Source organism: Conger conger, chromosome 7 (genome assembly GCF_963514075.1).
Source record: "Conger conger chromosome 7, fConCon1.1, whole genome shotgun sequence".
In the NCBI taxonomy this organism is placed as follows: Eukaryota; Metazoa; Chordata; class Actinopteri; order Anguilliformes; family Congridae; genus Conger; species Conger conger.
This window is the reverse complement of record NC_083766.1, coordinates 52,895,255-52,915,440: the sequence shown is the minus strand read 5'-3', so window position 1 is coordinate 52,915,440 and position 20,186 is coordinate 52,895,255. Positions and strand designations below refer to the sequence as shown.

At 42.5% G+C, this 20,186-nt stretch overlaps 1 protein-coding gene across 5 annotated transcripts in view; it reads left to right on the top strand.

The window, feature by feature from the left end:
* The first annotated feature begins 10,782 nt into the window (after positions 1–10,782).
* Positions 10,783–20,186, top strand: part of LOC133132270 (amyloid beta precursor like protein 2-like) — a 58,969-nt gene continuing 49,565 nt past the window's right edge. For all 5 annotated transcript variants that reach the window (XM_061247607.1, XM_061247606.1, XM_061247604.1 and 2 more), the window contains exon 1: positions 10,783–11,100. In XM_061247607.1, coding sequence (XP_061103591.1) covers positions 11,026–11,100 — 75 coding nt within the window. In that variant the 5' untranslated portion in view covers positions 10,783–11,025. The remainder of the gene's footprint in view (positions 11,101–20,186) is intronic.

The window sequence follows — 20,186 nt, the reverse complement described above, 5'->3', positions numbered from 1 at the left end:
TAACTGATGTAAGAGAATAAATATTGGAGAAAAATCTAATGTGCTTAAATGACATAATTTTGTACATTCCTACAAAAATTCTTAATAAAAACTGTTCTGCTGTAAAAAAGTATTTGGGAATGTATAGCCTTGAGTGCAGGAGAGCAGCTGTCTTCATGAACGCATGCTTGTAGGTGAGTGGTCGGTCACTTGTTAATGTGCACCTATTGCTCAAGTTATCCACTGGAATGTGGTGGTTGACAGCGACGGGGATTTTTAAGGAAAGGGATATGGCTCTGGGTGACGGCTGTCCCCCACCATCGGAGGCCTCCTCCAGCTCACATTTCCATACGCACTGGGGCTGGGGCTTACAAACAATGCAGAAAAAGAGCTTGTCGAAATTCCCATATTTGCATTCATACACTCTCAGAAATAGTGACGGTGGAGGTACATTTTTGTTCTTCAAGGATCGACTGTCCCATATGGTAAATGGTTGGGATTTATATAGCGCCTTTATCCAAAGCGCTGTACAATTGATGCTTCTCATTCACCCATTCATACACACACTCACACACCAACAGTGATTGGCTGCCATGCAAGGCGCCGACCAGCTTGTCAGGAGCATTTGGGGGTTAGGTGTCTTGCTCAGGGACACTTCGACACACCCAGGGGAGGATCCAAGAAAATTGTAGAAAGTAGTTATATAATGCTGGCTAGGGTTAAAATTGTATGCACCTATATGGTACTGCCCAAGCAACAAGCATTTGTACCTGTACCCTTTTAGGCACTTTTTGTACCTTTATTTCATGTGCACATGACATGTCTTCCCTGTGTAACACCTGGCAAGCTGTAAGAAACCAAATCTCTTATTGCTTTGTGAAAGATTTGTGTTGTCCTGCCTTTATTTATAAAAAAATTTCACAAAGGCTATTTCTGCACCACTCAGCTATAAGCTACTCCAATATTAATCCTTGAAACGTCTTGGTTGTGTATTGGAACATCTGTGCCGCAGAATGAGGAGAAACTCCCTCTAGTGCTTTAAAAGTCGTATTAGGCTTTTGTTACACCCAGTTAAACAATACATCACTCCATGTTCCCTTTAAGTGTAGTCCCCGAGAGATGGATACAAGTGCATTAAACAAGTTGCTTCACAACATGACACTATATATCACCCTACGCAGACACAGGTGTGCCACGGAAACCGCTAACAAACTCATTATGTATCACTACAGTGAACTAGCCATGACTCACTGTCATCACAAAGCTATCAGACACACCCATTATTAACAGTGGACATTGAAATCATTTCTGCATGATACATTCTTTCTAGTGCTTTTTTAAAATATTATTATTTGATCTGTTATCCACACCCCAGTGCCTTTAGCATAGTTTTTTTTGGATGAACTTCCAGTCCAGGTATGTGCCAAGCCTAGTCTCAAATTCTAGAACCTTGTTGTCAGGAATGTAATGTTACCTGAATTTAGTTTAGATTGATATCTAAACTTTAAATGTAATTTCTTTGTGGAGAATCAGTTATTTGGCAATGCATAAAGTACATGAATTGATGCAAGGCAGCCGATTTGCCAGTCAGCCCAGATATCTTTGATTGATATCAACATCAGATAAGCACTGACATATCAAAAAGAAAGTGTGATCTTTGTTTCATTTCTTTGCCTAAAGGTACCTTTTATTGGGACTGTTTGTGGCCATTGCCTGTCCTTTGAAATTAGGATTGTAAACACCAGATTTATGGCTGGTCTGTATTACCTAAAGGACCTGAAATAATGTTTATCCTTCTCCTCCACTGGTCCTTCAGCAGTCACTGGTATCCCATAGCTCTAATTAATACTATTCTGTCTCTAACAAGGCTCCAACAAACACAAGCAGTGTTGAGTCTACCAACCTGGGGCAACATTAGCTCAGGAGGTAAAAACGGTCATCTGGCAGTCATAAGGTTACCAGCTCAATTCCCCCCCATCTTGGGCGTGTCAAAGTGTCTTTGAGCAAGACACCTAATCCCACTTGCCGTTGGTGTGTGTGTGTGTGTGTGTGTGTGTGTGTGTGTGTGTGTGTGTGAATGTGTGAATAAGAGGCATTCATTGTAAAGGATTGTGACAGTCATGATGGACTGAAAGGCTGAAACATTAGTCTGTTTACACACACACACCACACACAATGTAGAGAGTGAACAGTGTGAATTGCTTTGTGATGGTGGAAAGCAAGCCAGTCATGAGTATTGATATGATGTAACCATAGATACACTTGGCTTTACAGTATACTGAATGAAATTGTCAAAGAGAACTGTCTTTACTTACTTCAGAAACCTGCTAACCTCTGTTTACTAGACCAGCTATCACACTGCTATGTCACATTGTGAGTAATCAGTTAAGTGTGTTTGTTTTCCAAACCTTACTCCAAATTAAATTGTTAATTAGTGCTATATAAATGTAACCCACATTTATTATTATCACAAATTTTCTTTTACTTTTCGGTTTTAGGTTTTTCACGAAAGAGACTAAGGTAATTTTCCACGTGACAATATTTTTTTAAGTCACTGCCAAAAAGTTCACTGCGTTCACTGAACAGGAAATGTAGAGAATATTTAAATTACAGCTCATTTGGAATAAACTACGGAAACCAAAAAGACATTTTTTTTCATGGGTCATTGGTTTAACTGTCACCACCGGACAGTTTCAACTAATTACTGCACCCAGAGCTGGTAAGAGTGCCAGGAAGTGAGGTTATTAGTACTTTCCAGAAGACTGCAGATCAAAACTAGCACACATGCAATGGCAGCACTGGTACTTCAAAGAAAGGTGGGTCAGTCGCACTCTCCATTTTTGTGTCACTTATAAAATACCCTCCTTCCTCCGCTGCACTTTCTTGCTTTATAAAGCTCTTCCTGTCAATAATTTACGGCAGCAGTCGGCCTGTTTTCCCCTCAGCAGCCCTCCGCCCTCATTACCGAGAGCCTTCTCCACACAGTTTTCACTCCAAGACAGTTCCCCAATCATAAACCGTGGGAATGAATTATTGATGCTGACAATATATATCCAAAAACACATCTGCTCCCCCCTCCCCACCTCAACCCCCTGGATGAAAAAGAAATGTCAGAGTCATGGTTGGAATAAGTCTTCTGCTTTTATTAATGACACACACGGTCTACAGTGTTCAAAATTTAATTAGTAGGTCTGATAATATATATATATTTTTTTATGATACTTTCTGCACTGGTAAAAATGGACTGAGTGTAGGATTCAGAGTAGAAGAATGATAAAACACTTTTTTGTCTTTGTTGTCATCGCCATAAAGAATGACAGACAGATCAATAAGTGTGGAGTGACAGCTATCTTAAACCCTGTGTGAAGGTGGTAAGACTTAGCAACTGGCTTGCATTTTCTTTTCACACCATTTTTGCCAAGATGAACAGCATCCTGGAATGACTGTAATTCCGTCTATTTCTGAGGGAAAAGCTGTGGGTGTTTGTGACGGAGATGATAGCATTGCGCCTATTACCCCATGGGCTCTGACGTGTTTTCAGTCTCTACTTGAAGGCAGCTTTAGTAGTCACCGACACATGCTAGCCTTTGTTTCGTGGCAGTTTAAAATAACAGGGTCCTATAAGACATTTTTATTTTAAAACATGGGAAATGGTCTTACCTGTTCCTTTATGTATTTTTCTTACCTGTTCTTTACATACGCCTGAAATAACTTTCTGTAATGCACATTAGAAATTATGTTCATAGATACAACAATACAAGGACATGTCCCTTGGAAATTGTGAAACAAGATATCTCAGATATATATATAACTGTGGAAGTGGCAGATTGTGATAGGATGTCTCTTCCTTCTTCACCTTATGGCTGTCAGGCTGATCTCCTGTCTCTGGAACTATCCTAATCCTATTCCATCTGTACCGAACCCCGCTCCACTGGAGAGATGCATGTCAACACATACAAGCTGGCAGGAGGATTTCGCTTTGGTGAAGCCAGAGTGTGAATTACAGGGGCTTGAACCTTCCCTGAAGAAAGTAGAAACAAAGGTTTTTTTTTTTTTTTGGGGGGGGAGGTTCTACAATCTACATTAACTAAATAATTTGAATAGTGAATATTAAAATGTGTTTCCCCAGCCCTGTCAGCCCAAGTAAAACTACCACAATTTCGAAACCCCCTACGGTGGGTCATACCATTTCTTAACTGTTGAGACTGTCTGAGCAAGCTTGACTCACTCATTACATTAGTACATTAATTGTTATGTCTCTCATAATTGTTATGAGAGAATGGAATGCAGGGTTCAAATTACAGGGAACCAGAGCTCACACCCCCCTCTTCTAGATGGTATAGAACTTCAACATCTCAGCAGATGTGATCAGATTATTGGACTGATGTGGGGGAGCTTGGGCAATGGGGAACATGAATTATGTTCCTGTCCCAGGGATATACAATCTATATTCTGATAACAGAGCAGGTCCAGTGCAGCGAAATGGCGAAAATTATCAGCGGTGTTTCATTCTGCACCGACGTCATGCTCCACAAGGAACAAAACGCCTGGAGGCCCTCTATTGTTGAGCCCCACCCCTCTGTTTTTGGCAATTCTCCTTCTGCCTCATATTCATGTCCCTGGAACCACTGTTTGGATCTAGCTATGGAACAGTAAATAACAGATGTCTCATTTGCTCTCCCCCCGAGAATAATTGGGCCCCAAGGAGTGCTGACCAGGGCCCCAAAATCATCAGCCGCTTCTAAGACAACAGCAATGTTCCAGGGGTCAGTTCCCCGCATGCCTGTCTGTCATGTTTGTGTTTGTGTTTCAGGCTCTTACAGGAGGGTCTGTCTGTTACTCGTGTCCAGCTGTCAGCCTCTCAATCTGAGATATTGGCTGTAGAGTAAAATCACTAGATCCGGCCTGTCCAGCCCTATCTCTGGAGCTCTTACCGGCCTGGTCCAGGATTTCATTCCAATTCAAACAAAGAACACCTCATCCAACAGCCAGACGTGTAGTCCCTTGGTCTAGGGAAAACGTCCTTTGATCTCAGATGTACTTTGTTAGCTGTAGCATGCTAACTGTTTAAAAGAACAAAAATCACAGAATTTAACCAGACGGTGACTACAACAGTAGCCGCGTTGGCAAGCTAGCTTTTTCCATATGGACTTTCCCCATAGATCAAGGGATGTTTTCATTCAACTAAGGGCCCTTTTCCTTCAACCGAAAGCCGTTTTCCATTAACCGAGGGATGTTTTCCATACAACCGCAGACATTTTCTGTAGAAAGACAGACGTTTTCCATAGATGAAGGACGTTTCCCCCTTAGCTGACAGACGTTTTCCATGAACTGACAGTCGTTTTGCTGAGATGTCATCTGCAGTTCATTATAGGCCAAATCTGAGTGTGTGAACAGGAGGTTTGAGTGCGAACAAGTGTGACCAAGAGGAATTCTGCTCTGAAATTCATTTCTTGCACGCTCGACATTTGGCATTAAAGTAACGCCAAAGAGGACCACTCAGAATGTAAAGGAAGCTACTGCTGCCCAGACACACACACTTCTTTCTGTGACCCTGTTGTACCTGCATGCTAATTAAATAAAGCCCATGAACATGAAGAATCCTGTTTTGAGTCCTGCGTGAGATTGAGCCCCTTCTCCCCTTAATCCTTTAATGTCCAAGATCACAAATAATGTTAGAACCTAGAGTTCGAGATCACTTAAAAAGAAAAAAATCCCAAAAAACCTACTCTTCAAGGGATGAATGTCTCTTTAGGACAGATTGCTCTCTACAACCCGATTGATTTCATTTATTTGCTAGCACACCTGCAACATCAATCCCTTTTTATTTGAATGTATAGACATAAGCCAAACAAGCAGCCTGTGGTTCCGTCCATGTTTTCTTTTCTTTTTTTGCAATCTGTAAGAGGACATCACGCTGCTGTTTAGAAATATCTCACTCCCTGCTGTAAATCATACAATGGCATTACAAAACACCACAGACAGTTACATTTTGTCACTGACAACTGCAAGCCAGAGGAAGAGGGCAGTGTTTCACTCGCCTGGCTGTGACTAATCACAGTGTCATTCATTTAAACCAGCAATACAAAAGAGACAAACCAAACTATTTCATACCATTGTATTTATTAACACATTATGCTTTGGTGTTTTACAGCTTTCACACCCAAAAACAGTTTGGCTTTCTTTGAACAAACGTTTTAAGCTAGCAAACACAAACTATGTATTAATCACACAAAAAAAACTATGTTTTAAGTGGCATGTTTGCATTTGCCTCAAAAGACAGGAAATTTAATTCAGCCTGCGCTCCATCAAAGTATCAGCACAGATCTCTGATTACTGTTACAGCCATGTATAATGCCAACTGTACAACCAACAACATGTGCTCACCACAGGATTGTTTATGATTCAAACCTCTCAAAGAATTCATTATCTTAGAGTAGTGAACTGTAAAGTGTATTTACAATTTAGCATATTAAAGTTAAACTTATTTTTCTTTTCTAAATTACTAATTACTTTTTCTAAAGCATGATTTACAACATACTTGTGTGTCCTATGCAGAACGATGCACAATGATTGTTAGCATCGTTTTCCATTTCAACAATATTTCTGCTGTCTGAAAGCCTTCCTTCAGTCAAATCTTAGTTCGTTAGAAGTTGTCTGCCCTCAACACAGTATTTGCATATTATTATCTTAGCTAGTGAGATTGTATGTTCTCTCATGTCATGTGTAATGAGAAATATCCCATATCAGCCAGGTAGATTGCAAACAACTTTTAAAAGCCTAACTGTAGGCTAGGTATTTAACTAGCTGGCATTAACACTGTTGCTGCTATTTTGTCCATGGTAACGTTAGAGCTAGCTGGCTAGCTCAGTCAACTCACTCTGTTGCTGTTCACGACTAGCCTAATAAAATAGCTGGTAATTTAGCTGTAAGTTGTCTGTTCATGTACACCGACTTAGCTGGTGTTATTTTGGCCACCCTTATCCAACAAATGTTCACAAAATAAGTGCTTGACACTTTGGACAGTCAGTGAGACTGGCTGCTGCTAGCCTACTGTCTGTGCATGTAATGTCATCTACCGTGTATCCCCAGTCTCCTCTATCATCAATCATCTATCACCTCTGTCATCTGCCAAGCAGTTTTAACTGCCTACCCTCACTCTGTATCTTAGTTCTATTAGAATTTGATATACAGTGCATCCGGAAAGTATTCACAGCGCTTCAATTTTTCCACATTTTGTAATGTTACAGCCTTATTCCAAAATTGATTCAATTCATTTTTTCCCTCCAAATTCTACACACAATACCCCATAATGACAACGTGAAAAAAGTTTTGAGATTTTAGCAAATTTATTAAAAATAAAAAAGAGGAAATCACATGTACATAAGTATTCACAGCCTTAAATATATAAATAATATATTAATATATATAAATAAATATGCAAAAAATTCAAAAAAACTTATTTCATGTTGTCATTATGGGGTGGGCTGTAACATAACAAAATGTGGGAAAAGTGAAGCGCTGTGAATACTTTCCGGATGCACTGTATGTCCCATCATCAATGTATTCTTTTTATTTAATCTTTTATTTTATTTTTCCTTCCCCTCCGCGTGCATTCAGTCTCTGGCAAAATATATCTACCCAGTATGAGCTGTGACATCAATTAATTTTTTAATTCAATTTATAGTCAGGTTAACAGAGGTTCTGCACGTCCTAGCAGAACAAAACACAACCCGAAGGCTTCTGGTGATGCAATAACTTGTGATATTTATTCTGGGACATTAACAAATAAACAAACAAACAAATAAAACGTGATGCTCTTTTGTCCATCTCTCTCTTTCTCTCCTCCACTCATTCATTCTCTGTGCACTCTCATTCTCTCTCTGGTATGGTTTGGGGTCACTCATACCTTTCGAAAGGTATGGTCAAGGTCAACTTCATGGCACTGAGTGATCATCTTGGTCCCGTGTTAAAACATTTATCTTCAGCAGACATGGGTGTCTTTAAAGATGACAATCTCTCCATGCTCACAGATCAAGTATTCATCCAATTGTTTGAGCATCTTGATCCGGACTACATAGATTTCCAACTTCCATCAACTGAGCTGATTAACTTCCTTTTAGAAGAGTGGTGTTATATTCCTGCTGCAATAAATATTATTTGTATTTCCATTTTTGTTCTACCAGTATGTACACTCACTGATCAATTTATTAGGTACACCTGTACACCAGCTTGTTATTACTTGTGTGTCTGATATTTATCTTTTGTTGTATTTCCTCACATGTGCAGATTTTACATACTGTATTACATAAATATTGCATATTGTATATATGTAGTACTGCTCATAAGAGAAAGCATTGCTCTCAAACATGTTTATTGGTTTCATGCCTATTAGAAGAATAGCCTGCTGGACCCCCCACCAGTCCGGCTTCAGACCTGGCCACTCGACGGAGACTGCACTCCTCTCTGTCAACGAGTCCCTTCAGGCTGCACGAGCAACCTCTCTCTCCTCTGTCCTGATCCTTCTTGACCTCTCTGTGGCGTTCGACACGGTCAACCACTCCATCCTCTTAGCCTCCCTGGCATCTACAGGGATCTGTGGCACAGCCTTAGAGTGGATCCAATCTTATCTCTCTGGCCAGTCCTCCCAGGTGTCCTGGGCTGGAGGAGTGTCAACCCCTCGTCCCCTTGTTACAGGAGTCCCCCAGGGCTTAGTCCTCGGACCCCTCCTCTTCTCCATCTACACGAGATCCCTTGGCCCCGTTATCTCTGCTCATGGCATCTCCTATCATTGTTATGCCGATGACACCCAACTCTTTCTCTCCTTCCCCCCATCAGACACACAGGTCTCTACCTGTATCTCCGCCTGCCTGAGAGACATCCAGAGCTGGATGGGCAACCACCATCTAAAGCTCAACCCAGATAAGACGGAGGTGATCTTCATCTCTGCTTTAACCTCTCCCTTCTCTGATTTCTCCATCTCATTAGGGGATACCACAATGACCTCATCCCCTAGTGCAAGAAACCTTGGAGTGGTGATGGACAACAGGCTATCCTTCTCCAAGAACATCGCTACGGTGACCCGGGCGTGCAGGTTCTTCCTGTACAACATCCGGAGAATCCGACCCTTTCTCACCACCTACTCCACTCAGCTCCTTGTTCAAGCAATGGTCCTGTCCCGCCTGGACTATTGCAATTCTCTGCTGGCTGGCCTTCCAGCATCTGCCATCAGACCCCTACAACTCATCCAGAATGCTGCAGCCCGTCTGGTATTCAATGTTCCCAGACATTCACATGTCACCCCCCTGCTCAGCAACCTCCACTGGCTGCCTGTTATGGCTCGCATCAAATTTAAAACTTTACCAGGCAGTTAAAGGATCAGCCCCTGTGTATATTCAATCCCTTATCAGGACCTATACACCAACAAGACCCCTTCGTTCTGCCACTTCGTGCCGTCTGGCGCCTCCCCCTCGCCACACCTGCACTTCACGCTCACGACTGCTGTCTGTCCTGGTCCCATGGTGGAATGACAGAATGTCAGAATGGCAGATTCTCTGACCTCCTTCAATCGCAGACTGAAGACCCATCTCTTCAGGCTACACCTTTCCCTCCCCAACTCACAATCACTGTGATTAGCCTTAGACCGTAATGGCACTTATGTATAGATATCGTTACTTGTATAGGTATTGTTGTTTTTATTGGCTGTTGTTGTATTCTAGCTGCCAACTGTGGTATGCTAGTTTGAAAGTTGATTGTACTCTTCAAGGGTTCTGAATTTCTGTATGTTTACACTAGGACTCGGAACTGTACTGTCCTCTCAGGTCCACTTTTGCACTTGTTCTTGTGTTTGATTTGCACTTTGTTGTACGTTGCTCTGGATAAGAGCGTCTGCTAAATGCCACATAATGTAATGTAATGTAATGTATTATGAGGAAGATGTATCTAATATTTGCACTGAGCCAGTGCATCTCTCAATGTTTTTACGCATTCAGCAAAATGGTTGATGCAGTGACATTACGACATTTTAATTATGGTAGTGTTTCACCATGAATTATGCAGAACTATAGCAGGACATAAATCAAAACCCAGCCAACATAATTAAAGTGGAAATATTTTAATCAGCAAGTCAGACATTTGGGCATACTGCATTACTTTGTAGGCTATATTATTGCTCTGAGTATACTGTGATTCGTTAACAATCATTCTGTTCATTTGACGCACTCAGTTGGTATGAATATGAGTGGAAGGAACCGTTGGGGGTAAAGCTTAAAGCCGTTTATCTCAAATGTTTTGTTCTGCTATTGAGTAATGTTGTGCTAGACAGATTATTTTGTAAAGACAGTAATGATTGAGGCATAACAACATTCCTGTGAACAGCTGGTTTTCTCAATGATAAGCTCCAGACTCCAGAATAATGCTCTGAAAATAAATCAGTACCAGCTGTTGTACAGTTTTTAATAAACGATAATAAAAAAAACACATCATATGCTGACGACGTGAATATTTACAATTGTGTGTAAGTCGGCCTACTTGTGGTAATTTGGTCAGCTAAAGCACGCAGCCAAGTCTTCTGTCTTGATATCTATTTTAACCGACCCATTGTGAAAAGACGAACTACTGGTAATATGCTGATTGATGACATTCGACAGTGGGGTGCACGTAACTTACCACTGCATCACTGACAGAAATGGCTGTAAGGTGAGCTGGAACTTCGTTTGTATCACTTTTGGGCTGGGCTCATGACATTTGATTGTTTTCTATGACTTCATTTCCGGCAGGACTTTGATCAGACACCGGGCGGCGCAGTGAATCAGTTCAGCGGAGAGCGAGGAAGGTGTGCACGTCCTCCATCGAGAACATACGCATTGCCTTTGCACCGTCCGTTCAGATTGCAAGGGGAATCAGCCGATTTGCAAGGGTGTGAGTTGCCAACCTAGCTACACAGGCTGTCCGAAGATCCATCGGGAACCTCTCATTTCTTTTTGAGGAGTTATAGTTGCACCCCAAGATAACCAGCTAGGTTGACAGCTAGCGAGGCTTTGCACGATGGGTTCATTCCCGGCGATAGCAGTCCTCATTCTGGGGATCGCGGTTACACCTCTATCATGCTATATTATTGAGGTAAGTACCCGGTGCTGTGTTTTTTTTTCTTCATTTATATCTGTGTTAAGGACTTACTGGTGCTGGTAACTAGTTGTCTAGCTTGCAGATGTTTGCTAGTTTTCGAGATGGCTGCTTTGATAATAATGTGCGCAGTGGAGCCAGGTAGTGTGACTGGCTAGATACGACCACCGACGACGTTTTCAGTTAATTACGAATACATAGCTCCCATACAATTGGAAATGTCGGGCAACGGAATGTTCATATTTTAACTTGCTAGCGAGCGGCAGTGAGCTTACTCATCGTCAAATAATTCCGCTGTTTTTTTTTAGTGAATTTTCACTATTTGATTATGTAAAAGATAGTAGGCTATATTAGTACTGAACAGCCTTAGACTAGGCTATTGCTTTCTACTTCCACTACCTAATGCAACATAACACTTACCAATGCATGAACCTACGGGTCAATAAGCTATGCTTGGGTTTATTTTTTATCTTTTATCTATTATAACAACTTTAAGGCTGACACCTTGGCTTAAATATGATATTTACAGAAATGATACAGCTATAATTGAGCGATTTTGGTTTGTGTGTGTGTGTGCGTGCGTGCTGACATGCAGATAATGTGGAAACACCGCGCTGTAACGTTACGTGTTGGTAATAGTACCGCGAAGTAATAATAATAATAAAAAATCACAAGGACTCATATTTCCTCTGTCTGTTATGCGCCTTCTCTTGACTGTGTACAGTCAGTCTGCAGTAATTGAACAAGCAGCGGTCCTGGCACGTTGTCAAAGCTATAATGCCAGCACCGTTATAGGAGACTTATTCATTGTGTTGTACCAAGCACAACGTCACTTTCCGTTATTCGCAAGTTGGATCTAAGATCGTTTTTATATGTATATTGTATATTAAAAAACGTCTGATAATGGACCCTATATTTGTACAAAGGCTACCTGAGATTGTCACAGCTTGTCTTGTTAGCACACGGCCATACTAATGTATTGGACATGTTAATGTTTTCGCACATGACATAAGTGCTTCCTACATAAACTTCAGTTCATTTTTGAAGAAAATAACTTATTTTATTCTTACAGGTTTGTAGGTTATTGTCATATAGCCTGTGTAGTGGTTTTAGAAAGTCAGTGTCACCATAACCATTCTGGGTTTTAGTTTTATTTAATTGGGTAATTAGGCTCCATCTGATAAAGAAGATGATTCATGAACACGCATGTTATAAAGCCTCAACGAGCTGAAACAGGTGCAAGTGCCGAAACGCAACAAATCGTTCTTGGAGATCTGGGAGATGTCATTAATCAAAGCGCATTCACCCCCATTCGGGACTTGGTCACGTGACGTGCGCTCTGCTTTTGCACTCCGTGTTCTGACGTGTGGTGCGCCTTTGTTTTCGTTATGCTTTGGGAATAAAACGATTCTTGTGTATCTCCGCATGACAGGCATAGTTTAATGGAAGTTAACCTTCTAACAATGTTACAACTGTATTTTTGCCTTATAGTAATAGTTAAACCACACAATGGAGCGGATCGTAATTGATGGGTAAAACTAGCCCACTGTATTTCCACAGGTGGACTGTGTCTGGTAAAATGTCGAACGGGTGCCAGTTCTTCCGAAAATAGTGTTCTCTGTTCGAATTCTTTAAAGCGTTCATAAATATGTGATTAGAATATTCTTAATCTTAACTGAACATTCTATTGCTGATACTACTGTATCTATCACCAGTGGCAATTGAAAGCAATGTTCTGACATATTCTATGCCAGTTCTAGAAAAGTGACATGGAATATTGAGGAAAAAATATTAGAGTTTCCAGTTTTATACAAAAATCCTGGTTAAAAGTATGAAAAAATGCAAAATTCACTTTGAAATCTTTGAAGCTCAATATCTCAAAACTACTGAGAATGCACTTAGAACCTTTCCAGACCACTTGTCTGGAAAACTGAAGCCCAGGGGATGTGTTCAGTTGAACGTGTAAATAATGAATTCATTGCTCTTGTTAAGGCCACCTGCTTCATGGGCATTTTCCACATTCTTCCAATCGGTTTTCCCAGGTTTCATGGTCATATAGGCCGACATGTCTTTGAGGAAATTTAAAGCGCTTCTTTTCCAGCTTTATGTAAAGGAAACGCAAGGACAGGAGGGTGAACATTCCCATGAAAACATAACATGTGCTGTACAAGACATATGCAGCTTCTCTTTTTATAGAAGTGCATTCTGCCCTTGGAAAAATATGATATGCCACAGGGACTATTTCAGACCTAACAAGACTGGGACTGTTTTTTTATTTTTATCACACTTCATTTTCATTGCAGAAAAAATGTCACAGTTTGTTTTATTTTAGTGATGTGTTTCCCATGGTTGTCCACCCCATGTTTGCTCAGTGTTAACTTAACAGCCCTGCTGTTAAGCATAGACAACGCTTCAATAAAATGTCTGGAAATAAAGAGGGTGTTACATCCAAGAATTTGGTCCTCTCTTTTTCTTTTGAGAGAGGCCAATTTCTAGTCATTTTAATTAAATTATTTCAGTTCTCAGTTTTTTTAATTTAAATTGTCCCTCTTTTTACAATTCACCAGTGGGCCGGGTGCTCCTTTCTTATCTAGCGTGATATCCTGTCACCACCCAGTGTCTTAGAAAGGGAATTTTTCATCAAAGAAAGCTGAACAGAGGAAGGGGAAAATCTATTTCTTGTCTGCCAGCGAAAGCACTTTTATGAGCGGTGTCTTGGTTTCAGAAGTGGCTCTGTGAGTTGGATTGCTTGGAGGCACTGCAGTAAGCAGTGCTGCGCTGCCTGCTCAATGAACACCGTTAATGTGGGGTGGAATGTTCTAGAAAGCCTTTTCATTTGGCGCATTTACATTACTTTACTGCTGTGGAGATCAGGGTGCATGTCTGCAGTAATCATTCCAAGCGTGAAGTACGTTTGATGTCGGTGTTTAAGTGGCTAGCACTTCGTTCAAAGTTTGTGTTCTGCTGTGAGAAAGGGAGTTATTGTTTGTGCCAGTGGAAAATTACCAAAACCCCTGAACACAATTGTAGTATACAACCAAGTGGGTCCTCGAACAATGTATGTCTTCAGAAAGGTGTTGCTGAGTAAAGAAGGATTAATATTTAAGGTTTCAACCTAATCCATCACATGGTAATTTTCAAAGCACAATTTTTCAGGCTAATATATTTCATTTTTTTGTAGAGCTGTGCTGTCACATTTGTGCTCTACTTCAGTTTAACAATCTGTGCAGGCGTTGATATGACTTTGTATAATTTGTTTTGGTGTTCTGGATTTTGTTCACTGTATTTTGGTGATTACTCAGCCGCGCTGCTACATAGCCCTGGGTTGTTTTTTTCCCCTGTTCTTTGAACACATTCCGTTTAATGAAAAATATAGCCTAGCTCAAAACAAGGGTGGAGACATCTTATTCGAGATAATTGTCTCCAAAGCTCCACGTTAAAATTAAACTACCACTTATTTGCAGCTAGAAGCCTGCTTTCATTAAAATCTCACTTATTATTTTTAGATGCGTCTCTCACTGTCGCTCCCCCTCTTTCTCTCCCTGTATTTTTTATATGTTTCTGTATTTCTCTCTCTTCCTCTCTCTGTATCTCTCTCTTGGTCTCTTACTATTTCTCTGTCTGTACTGTACCCCCCCCCCCCCAGATATTTAAGCTTTGTAGGCTCTCCACACTCTCTCTCACACACACTCTCTCACACCCTCTCACATACTGTCTGTCACTCTCTCTCTCTCTCACTCTCTCTCACTCACCACACTGTCTGTCACTCTCACTCCCTCTCACTCTCACACACTGTCTGTCACTCTCACTCCCTCTCACTCTCACACACTGTCTGTCACTCTCTCTCACTCTCTCTCACTCACACTGTCACTCTCACTCTCTCACACACTGTCTGTCACTCTCTCTCTCTCTCTCTCTCTCTCTCTCCCTCCCTCCCTCCCCCCCTCCCTCTCTCTCCTGGCTGTATTTTGTGTTTTTTTCGCCGTGTTTCTGAGCGACCTCGACAGCGAGGAAGCTTTTGTTGGCGTTCTGGCGAGGGAGCGCGAGGCGCGTGGACCGAGCCGTCCGTGACAGCAGCCGCGCGGGAGCCGGGACAAACGGCCCTCCGCGGAAAACCTGTTGTGCCTCCGCGCGCGGCGACAATAGCCCGCGCACAATGAGGCCCTAATAAAGAGCCGCAATCTCTCGCCTCAGGCGTCTCGGGCAGGCGCGTGCGAGGGCTGGCCTGGAAGAAAAGACATTGTTCAGCCGAGCCTGGCATTCGAGAAGGAGGGCCCTCACAAAACACGGCCAGGGGACCGTTTTTATTAGCCTGCGCTCAAGAGAAACGTTCTCGCCACGGAGCTCCCCGGAGACTACGGAAATGTCAAAGGCTGTTTGTTAATGGGCCCGCGTGTATCTCTTGTTATCCGGGTCCACATCTTTGCTACGGGGCGCGTGAAAGTATGGTCAAGAAGCTCATCAGAACGCCCCTTGGCGGTTTCTGTCTTTGAGTGCTTCTCAAGCGCGAGGGTTTTTTGAGGGCATCTCACATCAAAATGTGTCAAGTTGTCTTTGTCTATCACGGTTAAATTTGATCATTCTGTCATATGTCATTTCAGTGCCTTTTTTTGAGAGTCAGAGCTGTCTGGTGCATCAGTGGTGTTGTTCTGGCAGCACAGGCTAGAGTATTGCTTCTGTGTTTCATCAGGAAGAGCTAAAGTGAACATGTCACTTTTTAAAATGCTAAATAATGCCCAGGGCAAGGCTGTCCACCTAATGACTCATTAGTTTTTCTTCAGATCGATTGGAGCGATAGTGATGCTCTTTTTCAGAGTATTATAGTCTCAAATTTATACTAGACTACTTAACATTCAGAAATGTAGGCTACTCGCTTCATAAACAGTCCATGAAGGCCTAATCTGCCCCGAAACTAACCATTCCATTGCTATCGCCAATCTTGCAGATTAAAATGGACACACTTTCAATTGTTTCTCAACTGGGCTCTTTCTCGGTAAATCCACTTAAATCGAAGGAATTCTTTGTGCTCGGTTTTAAACGAGAAAATAAGATAATCCCAGTGAGGGACACACAAACGCAGACAAACAAGCGCGCACAACCACAGTTCTGCCCTGTTCCCAAAACAAGAACAGACATGCATAATAGACAAAACTCACTGTTATCAGACAATAAAAATGTTCCATCCAAACATTTATGCTATTAACCCTGCACCGGTGGTCCAATTCATGAAGCTTGAAAGTACTGCAACAACACAAAAGAGGAAAAGCTGACCAATCAAAATTTTGCCACTCACACACACTCACACAAAACACACACAGACATACAGACACACGCACTCACACAAAACACACACAGACATACAGACACCCTCGCCCTGAGTCTCTCCCCAGGGGCACGTCTTCGTTTTTGTCGCTGCTTGTTTTGCAGTTATTGTCAAGTCGTCTTCAGGCAAATTCGCTCGTAGCACGAGAACTCCCTGCCGTGTGCTCCAGTCAGTCGTTGCACACTCTCCCTCTCTCTCTCCCTCTCTTCCTGTCTCTCTCTCTCCCTCTCTTCCTGTCTCTCTCTCTCCCTCTCTCTCTCTCTCTCTCCCTCTCTCTCTCTCTCTCTCTCTCTCTCTCTCTCTCTCTCTAGTGTAGTGTAGAGATTGCCAAGCATATTAATCATGAAATGATAACCTTTTACTGAAGGTCCTATCCTTTTTCAAACACAACACTCACTGCAAACTGCTGTGTAGCAGCTATTTAAATTCTGTCCCTTTGTACTTAAATTGTAATGGCATCATACTATGTCTCACTCAGCTGTTTGACACAATATAAATATTTAATATTCAAGTTTCCTAACCAAAACATTCCTAAAAGGGAAAATGTTGCTTATATTTCTCCATTGAAATATTGAGGCTCTTGGGCCTCTTGTTGGTCTCCAGTTTCCTACAGACTTCCCTGATATAGTAGAGCCCAGCACAGGAATCTTGGTGCCAAGGGCCATTCTGCCATTTTGTCCCCCTGAAGGATGGCAGACCCCATAGGCTGTAGAAGAAATATGGAACAAGTACCTGTTACGTCACCCACTGACAACCCATGGGTGTGTGAAAACGTTTTGAAACCGTGGAAGTCAAGTTTATGGGCTCCATCATGTTGTAAAATATGGAGCCATGGACTGCGCAGTGGGGATTGTGACTCGGGCATTCTCCTCCAACCCCGAGCCCTTCCTAAGGGAAGCCCATTCCAAGGAATTCCAAGGAAGGTGTGCTTATTTTGGGAGGGGTATCAAGTCGTTGTCTCATCTAGACCATTGTTCCGTCTCCATCTCCTGCCTGGTTGGTTTGGAGATCGTAAATTCAGGATTTACTGTTACCAGTTTTGCTGGGACCTTTAGGTTTACAGCTCTGTACATACATATTTACCGTAACCCGTGAAAACATTTTCTTATTTACAGTGTTGGAGGATTTTGTTGAAGATCTTGTGCTTCTGAGGCAGTGAAGTTGAGACAGAGGGGAGGGTGGGAACGTGGCAATTTTGGAGGTCGATAAGACTGGGGTGTACCGTGCTTTCCCTCCGGGCCTCTGGAAGGATTGAGTTCCAGCTTTGGCGCGAAAGCGGAGGGATTTGCACATTTTTTTCCCACCCGTTACTTCAGAGCTGCCTTTCTGCAATGCTGTTATGCAGGATCCTGCAGTTAACCTTTTTATTTTTTAATAAAATATTATTTTGAGAAGTGCCCACTCAACGAGAGCCCTTTGCTTGTCATTAGAGGTACTCTAGAAGGGCCATTGTAATGAGAAAACCAGCTACCCCACATTGTGTTGGCTGTTGTGTTGCTCTCAGCCACAGATAAATCTCCTTTGCTTCCAATGCGGTCAATCTGTGTGATTATAGAGTCCGCAGAACTTCCAGACATCGTGAAGTCAGCCTGAAGTGGAAGCCTTAAAATATTCAGGTCTTTGCTTTCACACCTATGCCCTGACAAAGCATCGCTGAAGATAGAATATAGCAAGTTTCTTCACAGTATTGTCGAAGCTTCTTCCTCGCCTGCTATTTTTTCTTTTCACGGCTGCGTTTAGCTTGGCCCCATTTCACCCGTGTGCGCTTGAAATCTTTGGATCTGTGTCGGAAACACACCAGGCCCGTGGCCTGCACTTCTCTTAGGAGGATGAGGAAGAGGAGGAGGAGGAAGTGTGTGCCATCGTGTCTGGGAGATGAAGATATGGCTTATTTATCGGAGCAACAGCCTGTGTCGGAAAAACGTACATCATGCCCTTCCTACCATTCTTCTACTGATTTTGACCTGATTTTGGCAGTGTTGACTCCGCTAACCTCAGCACCACTCATTCCAGGGCCTAGTACAGATCCAGGGTTCATAGGCGTCTCGTTGAGTCTCCTTCCAATCCTGTCTGTCGGTGACTGATGGCTTTTCAGGGTGACACAGCAAGCTGCATGGTTGAATATATTACCCACAAACCTTTGAGTTTGTTCTTCCAGGGGAGTCTGGGAGCTTGTAGTGTAAACGGTGGTATGGAGCAAAGGTTGGGCACTCCAGCCAGACTCTACTACTCTCTCAGAAATAAAGGTACGAAAAGTGCCCCAAAAGGTAGAAATGCTTGTTGCTGGGATGGTACCCTATAGGTGCATAAAATTGTATCCCCAGCCAGCAATATATAATTCATTTGTTATTTTTTTGCTTGGAAAACCTACTCCAAGAGAACATTACTGTACGTTCAGGGTACATTTGGGAAATTTGATTTTTGAAGAAGAAAAATGTACCTCCACTGTCACTTTCAGAGAGTGTAGAACATGGATACTTGACCTGAAGCGCTTCACAAATGTATCCAGCTGCAAGAGTTTAACTTGGAATATTATTTGGAAGAAGTCATTCAGGATAACGACTTAATGAATTGTGTAATGTGATGAGCGTGGAATGGATGTGCGTGCTTGCGTGTGCGTTAGTGTATAACTTTAGGACATGACTCATGCAGTGTTAATGGAACGGAATGAAAAGTTCTGTGTTCACTGTAGGAACCCTGTGGGCGCAATTCCGGCCATGATTTGCATGCTCATTTGCACAACCAAATTTCTGAATGAGAAGATCAGTTTCTTGTTTTCTTGCTCTTGACCTGTTTTTAATTTTCTTCTAATTCAGCTGGGGTTTTTCACTCTTCTGTTTCTTTTGAAAGTGAGCCATTCCCATCAAATGGGGATCTTGAAACATTCCCCTTCTCCCTCCCAACTGATATGAGCTAATCTAAGGTACATCCTGGTTTCCAGAATTCAAATGACCTAGCCTTTGATTTGTGTTTTGGTTTTGAGTGGTTTGTTTTGGTTGTAGTTTAAAGCACCTGCGTACACAGAAATGCATGTGCTTTCACATTGTGTGGAGACGCTTTATATACAGGTACGTGTCTGCATGTTCAGACGGTGTGAAAAGTAAGCGTATGTTTGTACACGCGTGTGTGCACGCTGAATGTTTGCCTGTGGAATGGGCTTTCATGCCGGGGCTTGTTGCTCTTGGCAGGTCTCAATGGCAGTGAAAACGCAGTCACGCCCACGGTAATGTTTATACAGGTGAGCGCTATGCAGAGGTGTGGTGTAAGGGAGATGGAGCAGGTGAGGACCAGACGGTTGGCTGGAGCTGGGGCCAATTTGGCTGCTCGCCGCGTTGAGAGAGACTCGGTGTCGCTTGCTGCCTGTCTTCAGGAGAATAACGGCCCATGTTTACCTGACAAAGGGGTGGGCGGAATTTTCCGGAACCCGTGCTTTCATCCTCCTGTCCCGTGTGCGGGGGTTGAGAATGTGGGTTTGAAGAGCGAGTTGTGGCTGTGGCAACAGCACAATACGTGGTTGCTCTTTGCTACCGCCCTGGTGGGTTTCAGAGCAGGCGGTCCTGAGTGAAGTTTATGAGAGGTGCGGGGGTATGGCAGACCATTGTTGGCCCTGTTTCCGGGAACAGGCTCACACTTCCCATTTGTGGTCAGGAAAATCTCAGTAAAATCTGGTCACAACTGGTACAGCACACACAGGCTAACACACACTCACGATGCATCATGGGGCTTTTCTGAGCCAACGGTGTTCCCCTCCCGTACCAGT